This window comes from Bombyx mandarina, chromosome 08 (genome assembly GCF_030267445.1).
Source record: "Bombyx mandarina strain Sakado chromosome 08, ASM3026744v2".
NCBI classification, from domain to species: Eukaryota; Metazoa; Arthropoda; class Insecta; order Lepidoptera; family Bombycidae; genus Bombyx; species Bombyx mandarina.
Window position 1 is genome coordinate 15,060,399 of NC_143215.1, and position 12,808 is coordinate 15,073,206.

General features: G+C 41.5%; 1 protein-coding gene across 3 annotated transcripts in view; it reads right to left on the reverse strand.

The window, feature by feature from the left end:
- The window catches only part of retm (real-time), a 70,762-nt gene that overhangs the window by 29,660 nt on the left and 28,294 nt on the right, over positions 1-12,808 (reverse strand). For all 3 annotated transcript variants that reach the window (XM_089729318.1, XM_089729317.1, XM_089729319.1), the window contains exons 2-5: positions 10,098-10,247; positions 8,904-9,035; positions 6,925-7,054; positions 6,014-6,190 (exon numbers count right to left, since the gene is read on the reverse strand). In XM_089729318.1, the coding sequence (XP_089585444.1) occupies positions 6,014-6,190; positions 6,925-7,054; positions 8,904-9,035; positions 10,098-10,247 (589 nt within the window). The remainder of the gene's footprint in view (positions 1-6,013; positions 6,191-6,924; positions 7,055-8,903; positions 9,036-10,097; positions 10,248-12,808) is intronic.

A 12,808-nucleotide genomic window follows, 5' to 3' on the forward strand; every position in this document is an offset into this window, starting at 1 on the left:
TCGTGACCACCCTTTTGTATCACCTTCCCACGCACGATCTTTCTCCATCTATTCTTGTCTCTGGCGGTGTGGAGGGCGTTGTGAAGTGTGAAATCAAGAGCAGTGCGGATCTGGTCGGACCAACGTATAGGGCTGCGCGTATTAACTACCCGCATTATTAAAATTTACCCTATTCATCTTACAAGTAAAATAAGACACTACAAACTTGTTTATTTGAAAAGGAACGAGTAATCTTCATGAATAACTGTAAGGCAAGTCGATCTAAAATGTCCTTGACTACTTCGATAATACAAAGGACCTTCAAGTTTTACTTACTACCCGGACCGTGCGCTCAGATGTGCTAGAAAGCTTCTTACGTAAACGGAGGATTTGCGAGCTTTTTAATATGTATTAGGCTTTCAATAACCAAGCTCTATTGCATTTTTGTGTGAAATAGCTTACGACCCACAAATTAATTAGCTACCACAGTCATCCAGCGTAGATACCGTAGGTGGATGGATACCTTGAGAAATGAGATCGAAAAAAAACAACTCCGCTTTTCCACCCCGCAAACCGAAACGTATCACTGCTTGGCGGCAAACAGGCTCAAATACTAAGGAATGTGAATCGTATGACAACTAGTCGCCACCTCACTTTGCAGGAAGAGAATCCTACACTAATAAAAACAGTGGAACTGTTCAGTACTTAATCAAAGCTTGGAACACGATTTATACGATTGATTTATATTCTTAAGTAGACGTACGCGACTTTTCCTTCCGTTAAATTTGTTTATTGAAGTCGTCGTGGCCCAAAGGATACGACATCCGATGCATTCGTATCTAACGATGCAACGGTGTTCGAATCCCGCAGGTGGGTACCAATTTTTCTAATGAAATACGTACTCAGCAAATTTTCACGATTGACCTCTCACGGTGAAGGAATAACATCGTGTCATAAAAATCAAACCCGCAAAATTATAATTTGCGTAATTACTGCTTGTAGACCTCTTGTGAGTTCGCGCGGGTAGGTACCACCACCCTGCCTATTTCTGCCGTGAAGCAATAATGCGTTTCGGTTTGAAGGGTGGGGTAGCCGTTGTAACTATACTGAGACCTTAGAACTTATATCTCAAGGTGGGTGGAGCATTTACGTTTTAGATGCCTATGGGCTCCAGTAACCACTTAACATCAGGTGGGCTGTGAGCTCGCCCACCCATCTAAGCGATAAAAAAAGAAATAAAAAAACCTGTCGTTAAAAAAAAACGTGAAAATAATAAGCAAAGTGCGTCCATTACAAAAAATGAAAAAAAAAAACATAGAGCGTAAATGTAAGGACAGTGCTACCAGCGATAAATATTCATTACGTGTTAAAACGCCGACGAAGCGAGGGTTGCCAATTTACTGAGGGCTTAAGAGATACGAGGTTGACCTGCTTCTAGAATAATAGGTTTTTCTTCTCAACATTCTGTTCGCGTTTGGTTACACGATCTCAAAAATATTTCAAGTTACAATTGTGAGTTTAAGCCACATCTCAACTAGACCAGAGTTATAGTCACGTACTTCAAGGTAATATATATTTTTTTGTTTTTTATAGCTTATATGGATGGACGAGCTCACGGCCCTTCTAATGTTAAGTGGTTACCGGAGCCCATAGATATCTACAACTTAAATGCCGCCACCCACCTTGAGACATGAGTTGTAAGATGTCAGTTTTAGCAGTACAACCTCTGCCCCACCCTTCAAATCGAAACGCATTACTGCTTCACGGCAGAAATAGGCACGGTGGTGGTACTTACCCGTACGGACTCACAAGATGTCCTACCACCAGTAATTAAGTTAATTAAGTATTTATTTAAATATTAATCAAATACAGGGTGGCACTATCTTTTTTCGCAGAAGAACCCAAAAGTGGTTTCCCTGCGTAACACTGCGCGAACATGGCGCGTAATACGATTATTAATCATGTCACATTGCATGCAGAAACCATTAGTCAAATATAATATTACGACGTTTGATCATACCGGACGTCATTTCAGAACAGCACCTTTGCATTTCTGTATGAGCTTCAAAAGCAGCCTAAATAAATAAATAATAATAAATAAATATTTACTAACGATCACGCCACGTTAACTGGTCCCGTGATAAGTTCGTAAAGAACTTGTGTTATAGATACCAGATAACGGAAATACATGTAAGATTTTTATTATACACATACATATATTTAATATACATCCATAACCCTGAAAAAGACATTTATATTTATCATACAAATATCTTCCCTTGGCGGGATTCGAACCCGCGACCCCCTTGTGTAGTGACCATGTCACTTACCACTACACCCGACGGCCGTTAAGTAATAACGGCCGTAAATAGCCTAAAAGATAAAAATTGGTATCTATTGTTATACCCTACCAATTTCTTTTTTATCAGTGAAACTTCTATTACATCGTCTAAAACTTTTTCGTCTGTGTGTTGCATGTCGCGTGACGGTCGGCTGCGGAGTAGGCATAAAGTGAAAGGCGCTGGTCAGAGCAGCCAAGACTGATATGGCGGCGCATATAGTTCGCAGCAGCTGACCGTGTAGTGTATACACTATTACTCATTTGTGCCAGTGCTCCACGCTACTTTGTTTGTTTTTGTCAGTGTTTAATGTAAATGTTGCTTGTTAGTCAAATGTTGTTTGTCAGTTAAATGTGAAAAAAATGTGAAAAAAAGTTTCACCTTTAACCGTAATTTCATAAAACCACACAATCCTTTTTTTATGATTGATGTATTGCTGGTAGCCCGGAGGTCTTTCCAGTTTCACCAGGATAGGTGAGCGAGCAAAGGCTCAGCCAGGAAGGGCGGGATTTGCTAACAGCTGCCCGAGCGCCTCCGAAGGAGACCTGACAACTCAAGAGCAACTGACGAGCAAAGGCTCAGCCAGGAAGGGCGGGATTTGCTAACAGCTGCCCGAGCGCCTCCGAAGGAGACCTGACAACTCAAGAGCAACTGACGAGCAAAGGCTCAGCCAGGAAGGGCGGGATTTGCTAACAGCTGCCCGAGCGCCTCCGAAGGAGATCTAACAACTCAAGAGCAGCTGATTTTCGCTGGTAGCCTAGTTTGTTATTCCAGCTACGCGCGGACAAATTTGTATTCTCGGTAGTTTGGCGACCGTGGTTCGTTCCTCGGGTAGGTATCAATTTTTGATGATAATATTGCGCGTCAATACCGGTGAACCGATCGCCCTGTCTGTTGGTGAGTTCATATCTTAATGTGGACATTGCCATGTATGAAATAAATGTGGTCATATTGATGGCCAACGAGGTTTTTTTTTTATTGCTTAGATGGGTGGACGAGCTCACAGCCCACCTGGTGTTAAGTGGTTACTGTAGCCCATAGACATCTACAACGTAAATGCGCCACCTACCTCGAGATATAAGTTCTAAGGTCTCAGTATACTTACAACGGCTGCCCCACCCTTCGAACCGAAACGCATTACTGCTTCACGGCGGAAATAGGCGGGGTGGTGGTACCTACGCGGGCTGACTCCCAAGAGGTCCTACCACCAGTTATTACGCAAATTATAATTTTGCGGGTTTGATTTTTATTACACGATGTTATTCCTTCACCGTGGAAGTCAATCGTGAACATTAAAATTTGTTGAGTACGTATTTCATTAGAAAAATTGGTACCCGCCTGCGGGATTCGAACACCGGTGCATCGCTACATACGAATGCACCGGACATCTTATCCTTTAGGCCACGACGACTTCATGAACCGATGACCTGATCAAAGTGGTAGGTAAGGACTGGATCAAAAAGCAAGAGACCGAAGAGAATGGGGTGCATTCGAAGAGACCTGCACTCAGCATTGGGTGGTCACGGGTTGAAGAAGAGATATTAATGGTTCATAGAACAACTTAATAAAAATAATTTTAAGAAATAAATTAGCCAACTTAACAATACCACGATAACTCAATCCCGCCCCTTTTGGTAAAGCTGGTCGTGACTGCTGGTGACTCGGAAGCTTTTCTTATCGAGACACCCGCAAATAATTTCATCCCAAATAACTTTACAAATGAACCTCGTATTCATTTTATAATTTTCGACGAAGCGATGCGGATTTTTTTTTAAATTAGAGATATGTTCTGCCTCATATTATCCGGCTATGGAATGAATTCCCCTTCTCGATGTTCCCTGAACACGATGTCATGCCTTTCTTTAAACAAAGTTCGCGAAGAGTACTCAGTGATAGGCAGCGGCTTGGCCCTAGCATTACGGATGTCTATGAGCATTAAGCACTTACCATCAGGTGGACCTTATGTCGTCTGCCTATAAGAGAAACCCAATAAAACTCGAATCGTCGTAAAGTGTGTTCAATCGCGTTCAAGTCTCGTGAATAACTCACAGGAACAAGGTCGAGGTAATGGCAGAGCAGATTTATAGTGCCGTTTTGATCTTCGACCCTCGCGTTCGTTCGGTCGGCTCCTATTACACACGACGACACCGAATTATTTGCTCCTTACCATACGAAACAGGGATGTCGCAACAAAAGTTAATACGTACGGTATAAAGGGCAGACATTTCGATATTTCATATAGGTACCCTAAGCCTTGGGGAAGATACGCTTATTATCTGCTTCTACCTCTGCCTCTCATCCCAGCACTTTTAAATTCTAAAACGGCCACAAATAACGATTACGACGAAGAGTTCGACGAACGAACTAACCCATAGACATATCCTACTGAGTTTTTCGACGGATCTTCTCAGTGGGTCGAGACTCCGATCCGGTGGTACACTGCGAAGCACTACTCTTGCTAGGGCTAGTGTTAGCAAATTCTCTCAAGTTGAGCCCGTGAGCTCACCGTCCGGGCGTAAGCTGGTATAGCCCCTTATGCTACCAGCGAATAGGTAGGGAAAAAAGATACCAGTTAGCCAGTATAGCATACTATATGATTTTTCGAGGTAAATATGTAACTAACAGTCTCTCCCAATTGATTGATAGATGAATAATACCCGAAAAATGTTGACCCCCACCATTCAAATTGCATTCACGTTTTTACGTTTCTAAGCTAGGGTTATTACCATGCAAAATGTGGCCCAATCAATCAAAAAAAAAAACGAAGTCACATCACCGTTCTGCAAAAAGCATCCCGCGTCTGCGCACTCGAGACATAATCACTCGCTCTCGCAAGAACGTACAACTTAAATTAATATCCACGAAGTTTTGACACCCCTATTCTGAATGTAGGTCGAAGCGTTTTACAGTGTTTTTATAGTTAAGTCCGCATTCGTGACATCGAACGTCTTTGATTATTTTTTTTGCGTCGTCCCAATAAATCTGTCAGACGATTGATGATTTTTGGCCAAAGTGTGGGATCAGACGCTTTGGGGCCAATTGCCATACCTTCTATACTTGCTTGCTTGCGTTCTCTGAGGAAACTATTTAGATGATTCAGTCATTTCTTTTTTACCATCGCAATACCCGCTACCACATTTATAGAATACAACACCAACCAGGCTTCGACCCTATGTCTCACGGTGGGGGCGGCGTTCACATCGTGACGTTTATGGTTTCGGTAACCAATTTGCACCATGTAGGACAAAACGAGGTTTGAAAAGCAAAAAGGAATATTTAGCACATAGATTGTTGTAGACACATTGTTTTGTATTTTTACTGCAATTACCGGTTATTTGGCAAAATTTAGGTCATATGGTTCGATATTAACCTAGAATAAGTTAAAAAGCACCCGTTATTATTTCCTCATGACTCGAGACGCCTTATAAGAATTCTGGTTTTTTTTATTATTATTTTAATTGCTTAGATGAGTGGATGAGGTCACAGCCCACCTGGTGTTAAGTGGTTACTGGAGCCCACAGACAACTACGACGTAAATGCGCCACCCACCTTGAGATATAAGTTCTAAGGTCTCAAGTATACCTAGTTACAACGGCTGCCCCACCCTTCAAACCGAAATGCATATCCTTATCCATAGTTATAACCATAGACTAGCTATACTTTAAGGTAATAAAAACGATGAAAAGACCACATACCTGGTATCGATTGCTGTCGAGTTTCGGCCAAAGGTCTCGGTGACAGCGGTTCAGTTCCTCTGGAGACGATCCTTCGGAGTTCCCTGTTGTTGTGAGGGTCACCGGCGGTCCAGGGCGTGAGCTCTTTGATACCGTCAGCGTGGACTTCCATCATGAAGGACTCGATCAGCTCTTTGCCTAGCCGTTAAATGGATGGTTATTGTTTTGGCTCGGTTTAAAAGTATTTCGATTATTGCTAAACCATCAGGTGATTGTGACTGCCAGGGTGCGAATCACGGAAAATTTTGAATTTTTTTTTATTACTTAGATTGGTGGACGAGCTCATAGTCCACCTGTTGTTTAGTGGTTACTGGAGCCCATAGACATCTACGACGTAAATGCGCCACCCACCTTGAGATATAAGTTCTAAGGTCTCAAGTATAGTTACAACGGCTGCCCCACCCTTCAAACCGGAACGCATTACTGCTTCACGGCAGAAATAGGCAGGGTGGTGGTACCTACCCGCGCGGACTCACAAGAAGGTCCTACCATCAGTAGAACAGTAAGAATGAATCTTATTACTTTGTTTATTTGTTGCTTAGACGGAAGCGCGTCCAGCTTAAGCACCATCCGATATTAAATGGTTACCAGAGCCCATAGAAATCAACAATATACATGCCATCACCCATGGTCATGAGTTCTAAATCTCAGGCTTATAGTACAAAAACTTCACGGCAGAAATAGGCATGGCGATGGCACTTACTGGTACACAAGACGACTTACCCACCAGAAAATGTATTCTGTATATTGGAAAACAAAGCTATCACGCGTTACAGTTTGAATGGATCATTCCAAATGTACTGAAGGCCTTTGTTTAAAGAATGGATACCTAAAATGCAACAATCTGTTTATCCAATATCACATCTGCGTACCCTTAGCGATATTAGCGGCATATTGTTTCATCGCGATCTTCTCCACGGTGCTCTCCAATCCGAAGAAGTTCTTCACGTCGAGCAGGGCACTCAGCTCGAAGCACGTCCAATCTGAATTCTCAGGGTGCACCTAACAATAAAAAAACAAAACATAACAATGCAAAGATCCGAATAGAAATGAAATTATTTCCAACAAAAAAAATACTGATACTTAGAGACCTACAATGTGGATATTGATTGAGAATTTCTTTTTTCTTAAAATTTTACCTGTACTCCAACATCCCAAAATTGAAGTCTGTCATGAGTTTCTGCGACATTAAAAAACCAAGATAAAGGAGATATCACATACGGTAGACAGGAGACCAGCTGTGTGTAAGAATCAGCACATATTTTGCACATCATGTTCGAGGGTACGTATCATATAGATCTTGGATTGGTGGTACGCATTTTCCCGCTGGTTTATGAGTTTAGCTATCTATCATGTTATAACGGCTGATGGCAACCGCACTCATTGAGCCAGCTCTTTCCAAAGGTCGGGGAGCCTGACACCGTGATGCACCACCTCGACGTGAGGATGATGCGGTCTCCTGCAAGGAGGCGTGTGTTTAGCTGGCATGGCTCCCTGGGACGGCCTCGACGCCGATTATGTATAACGATATGCCCTCTACGATGGAGCCGCCTCCTAGCATGGGAGAGGTTAGAGCGCGGGGGCTCACACCGAAGGCGCTTAATGTTTTTCAACTTCTACAAATCCACCATCTTACAGTAAAAGGCGGCGAAACAAGAGATGGATCCATCCCTCTCCGCACCGATCCGTCGTCACCGAAGGACTTTCATCCAGCTCCGGCCTCTGTAAGGAGGCAGTCTCCTCCCAGCCATAGTCACGGGGTGACCCGAGGGGGTTGAGGTTACACCGCAGCTACCATCACTCTAGCACACTGGCACCAAAATGAGGGTCTGAAGGCGGGGACTGCGGTCTACTACCGAGGCCATCATCGTCTCCCAGACGTAATTTCGAAGAGCAACTCACGATGGTCCATGTTTGGATCCAGCGGGTTATCCCGGATAAAAAAAAACTCTTATGTCTGTATAATCAAAGCATCATAAGCTATACACGAGTCATAACTTTAGTTCAGACAGTAAGTCTCGCTAAATTAACCACATATTTATGTAAACGATGCTGAGTGGTTCGGGGTCGTGTAAGCCCGGCCCTCGTTGAATCATTATGCAAATGAATTAAGCTTGTAATCTCAACGATGATATCTCAAGCAGCTCTAATGATGTAAAAGGTTGAGATTTCCACCAAATTGGCGTCAAACATTTATTTCTGAATCGGTTTAAGGTTTCTGAAATGATGCTAAAAGGGGTCTTTGTAGTCAGTGTAGCCCAAGACATTTATTACTTATAGCAAAACGCATCTTCTACTCTGAACTCCAGACTGACAAGCGAAAAAGTGGCGGCCAATTCTTAAGGTATAAGAATGTTCAGAAGAGGCATATGAAGAAATGCAACATTGATCCGTCTCGTTGAGAGGCCCAAGCACAGAATCGTTTGGAGTGAAGACGCTTGGTACAGCAGGGCGTGTATATCTTTGAAAACGACAGGAGGCGCAAACTGGACGACAGACAAAATAAACTGAAAAATAGACCGCCTTCCACCATTTTTTTCAACTTCATGGGTGGTGTTCTTACGTGTAGCTTCTATTTGCGTACGTTTAAGAACGAGCTAGGCTATCATAGCCATATTAGAGCGCATGAGAGGCGCGGACATTAGCTTTTAAGTTATTAAACAGAAATTTTTTGTCGCCGTGGCCGAAACCGGTTTGGAACCATGAACAAAATGGAATGAGAGCCCAAGACTTGGCTGGCGAGTCCAAAGTTGATCTACAGTGAGCAAAAATAATTGAAAGCATTCGATAGTATTATAATTATTTATAATTGCTAATTAAAAATGAGAAATTTCAGGATATAGGTACTCACATAATATTTACATTTCTCGACCACACCGACCCTAGTGGCGAACGTCTCGTTAGTAGCTTCGATTTCTAGGAACCTGCTCTTCAAATCCAGATGATTCTTCTGGATGAAGTACACGTAGTCAACACCAATCATCTGTGAAGATGAACTGAGTATGTAATTTTGAATAAGTACAAAAAACAATTTATTTAAAATCCCCAAAGTCCCTAATGATAATATGAAATGATCCATGTGGTATCGGCGTATGTGAATAAGAATTTACTAAAGTCACTACCATCATCACCAGACACTGTTTCTCGACTAAATTATTTGCGAAGCCGTTCTTGTGGGTGCTATAATAATATGTCGGAGACGATCATTAATTTGGTAGCTAAACGAAACGCAGCACGATTCCCGAGATGCTAGCACGATTGCGGTATCGTAACTTCGTGCTAAGACAGAGCTTAGCCGATGGAGGCGCGTAGACGCCATTAAACGCTTACCAACCAGCCCTCTTGAAAAGAGGTGCCTCCGTCATAAGAACTGTCATTCGTTTTCGTTTGCTAAGCTCGATCATCCTATTCGCCCCTATGGTGTCTGACAATCGTGTTAATAATTGTAGCTTCTCCGATAAATAAATATTAGTCCAATTCAAAACAAACTATGTCGTAGCATAGAAAACACACATAAGGCACGTAAATTGACTACGTTTGGTATCAATATCGGCTTGCTTAACGAGTTAACCAACTGCTAAGATAACTCCGTCAATTACGACCAACTGGACAGAATAGCTGCTTCAGATTTTTTAAGGTTTATTCATAATTAGTGACCAATACAGAAGATCAAAGAAAATTAAATTAACATCGGTAGATAGTACGGTACGATAGATAGGATCAAACTAAAATTCGGGGTAAAACAATATTTATAATGTTGAAAATTGCGAATGTTGATGTTACGACCGCTTCAATTTTATTTCTGATAGAGTGCGCACTATTTTGTATAATGACGTCACCTTCAAACGGGTACCACAAAATTACAAAATCATTCGTATCTTAACTCGTATCAAATCGAGTCATGCGAATTGGGCGGGGATGCAATATTGCAAAAAACCTTATTTTACAGAAATTTACTAGTCGGCTTCTAGTAAATCTTCTTTACCATATTATGTACTTTTTCTTATTTATTATATTCTTAACTAAAAATCAACAATCCAATTACCTTCTTCAAAAGATACGGAGCTTCAACATTAAGCTGGCACCGTCGTGTCGTGTCCCTCTGGGAGTCGTCCGAAGACCAGCTGTCTTCCGTGATGGAGCAGTCCAGGACCACAGGTATCTGAGGACAGTTCGGGAACCGCCTCTCGTACGCCTGTCATAAAAACAAACGATTAATTATGATAGACTTTTATATTTCCAAAGTTTAACAATTGTAATAGAACAGTAAACGTTAGAAAATTCGGCTGAATAAAGTTGCTTACGTGTGACGTCACTAGGGGGTTAAAATTTACTATCACCTAACTATCTATCATACACTAGTACGCAACGATAACATAAATTGGATGTTTAGCATGATTTGAAAAAAAATTGAATAGTTTGATACTACGTAATGATTTTAAAAATCTATTATGTATAAAAATTAATTGCTGTTCGTTAGTCTCGCTAAAACTCGAGAACGGCTGGACCGATTTGGCTAATTTTGGTCTTGAATTATTTGTGGAAGTCCAGAGAAGGTTTAAAAGGTAGATAAATATGAAAGTGCTCGGAATTAAATAAAAATAACAATTTTGTTTTTCCTTTGATATGTCCCCCGTCGGACGGATTCCTGTTTGTTTTAAGTTTATTTTATACAAAGTTTAGGTCTTTTATTTCTCGATTGAAGCACTACGAAGTCTGCCGGGTCAGCTAGTAAGTCATAAAACTTTATAAGTAACAGTGAGTGATCGTTTTAATATATTAAAAATCCCCTGTAGCTCCTATTATTCTGATTATGTATAATATTTTGTATTGGTGTCAGGTTGTTTACTCGAATAAATAGTCCAAACTGTATAACGGCATAACTACGGACCAGTAAATAACATTCAAACGGTTTATAATTCAACAGAAGTACCTACAATCCTGAAACATGCAAACGTCCTTACTACGCGGCACCTCGATACCGACTCATTAAATTATTCAAGCCACCTCGAAAAGTATTGTTAAATAATTAAAATGGACTCGTGCGAAATCATTCTTTACGTGTTCTGAATGTGCTCTGAAGAAAACATGTTTTTATTTACGAAACGTTTTTACGTTATCTGAACTCTATACTAATATTATAAGGAGGAAAGATTTGTTTGTTTGTTTCGAATAGGCTCCGAAACTACTGGACCGATTTGAAAAATTCTTTTTCCATTAGAAGCCGACATTGTCCCTGATGAACATTGGCTACTTTTAAAAAAAAAATTTTTTTTTGTTTTGTTTCATGTGTGTTTTAATGTTTCCGATGCGAAGCGAGGGCGGGTCGCTATTTATTATATAATTAGTGATGATATATCAATAATTATAATAAAATCCATTCAATTAAAACGTGATGTCTACGTAACATCTTTTAATTTACTGAGACCTTAGAACTCATATCTCAAGGAAGGTGGCGGCGTTTACGTTGTAGATGTCTATGGGGTCCGGTAACCATTTAAAACCAGGTGGACCGTGAGCTCGTCCACCCACCCAAGCGTTAAAAAAATTAAACCAAATATTATTCTGGTAAATTGTTTCTGGTCTAGTCACTAGTCAGAGGCGCAGTCTTATATTGGGTTTGATGAGTAGAGCTGCCACTGGTTCGCCTGGTATTAAGTAACCAGCAGCACAACCAGCAGCAGCCTTGGCAGCGGCATTAAAAGTCTAAATTGTTTAGGTATAACAGTTATCTCATCCTTCAACCGGAACGCATAACTAATTCGCGGCAAAAACAACTGGAACCTACTCGAACGGGCTTACAAAAAGCCCTACCACCGGTAATCTACTAGTCCCAATATCTGCAATGGTGGATGTTTTGATTAAACCTATTTACTTTTCCCATTAAGTGGTTGTTACACTAGAACGAAGATTGGTTTAATTAGGCAGCGGCTTGGCTCTGCCCCTGGCATTGCTGAAGTCCATGGGCGACGGTAACCACTCACCATCAGGTGCACCGTATGTTCGTCTGCGTCCAAAACAAAAAAAAATGTTTGTGCTGTTCAAAATATAGGGTCGTCAATTTAGTTTAAACTTTGCATACGTCTTACATAATACGAGAATTCTAAGATTTATTCACGATCCGCGAAACACTTAATGCTTCTTTCCAGCCCAATGAGTTTCTCGCCGGATCTTCTCAGTGGGTCGCGTTTTCGATCCGGTGGTAGATTCTGCGAAGGACTGCTCTTGCTAGGGTTCGTGTTAGCAACACTCCGGTTTGAGCCCCGTAAGCTCACCTACACACGTTAGGGTGAAGCTGAAATAGCCTCTCAAGGCTATCAGCACAGGTAGGAAAAAAAAATCTTCTTTGCAAAAAGCAACCAATGTGCAGGACATTCAAAGCGACCCCAATCTTTGCCGAGAATTCATCGGGTGACTATAAATTTCCTAGTGGGCTATTTGAGTGAAAACTGAATCAAAACGAAACTGATAGTCCCTCCTCGTCATTTCCGGAGCGCTATGGTTATATGTCTTTCTGCAAACAAGGTTGCGGAGAGTACTTTGTGATAGGCATCGACTTGGCTGTGCTCTTGGTACGGCTGACGTCTCTGAGCAACGGTAACCGCTCACCATCAGCAGCAAGCCGTATGCTTGCTCGTCTGACTACAAACGCATAAACAAGATCATAAAAGCTTACTTTAAACTATTTGATATTTATATGGTCGTCCGTGACCATGAAGATATGTGCTGAACAAGAATAAGTATGTACGTCTTACC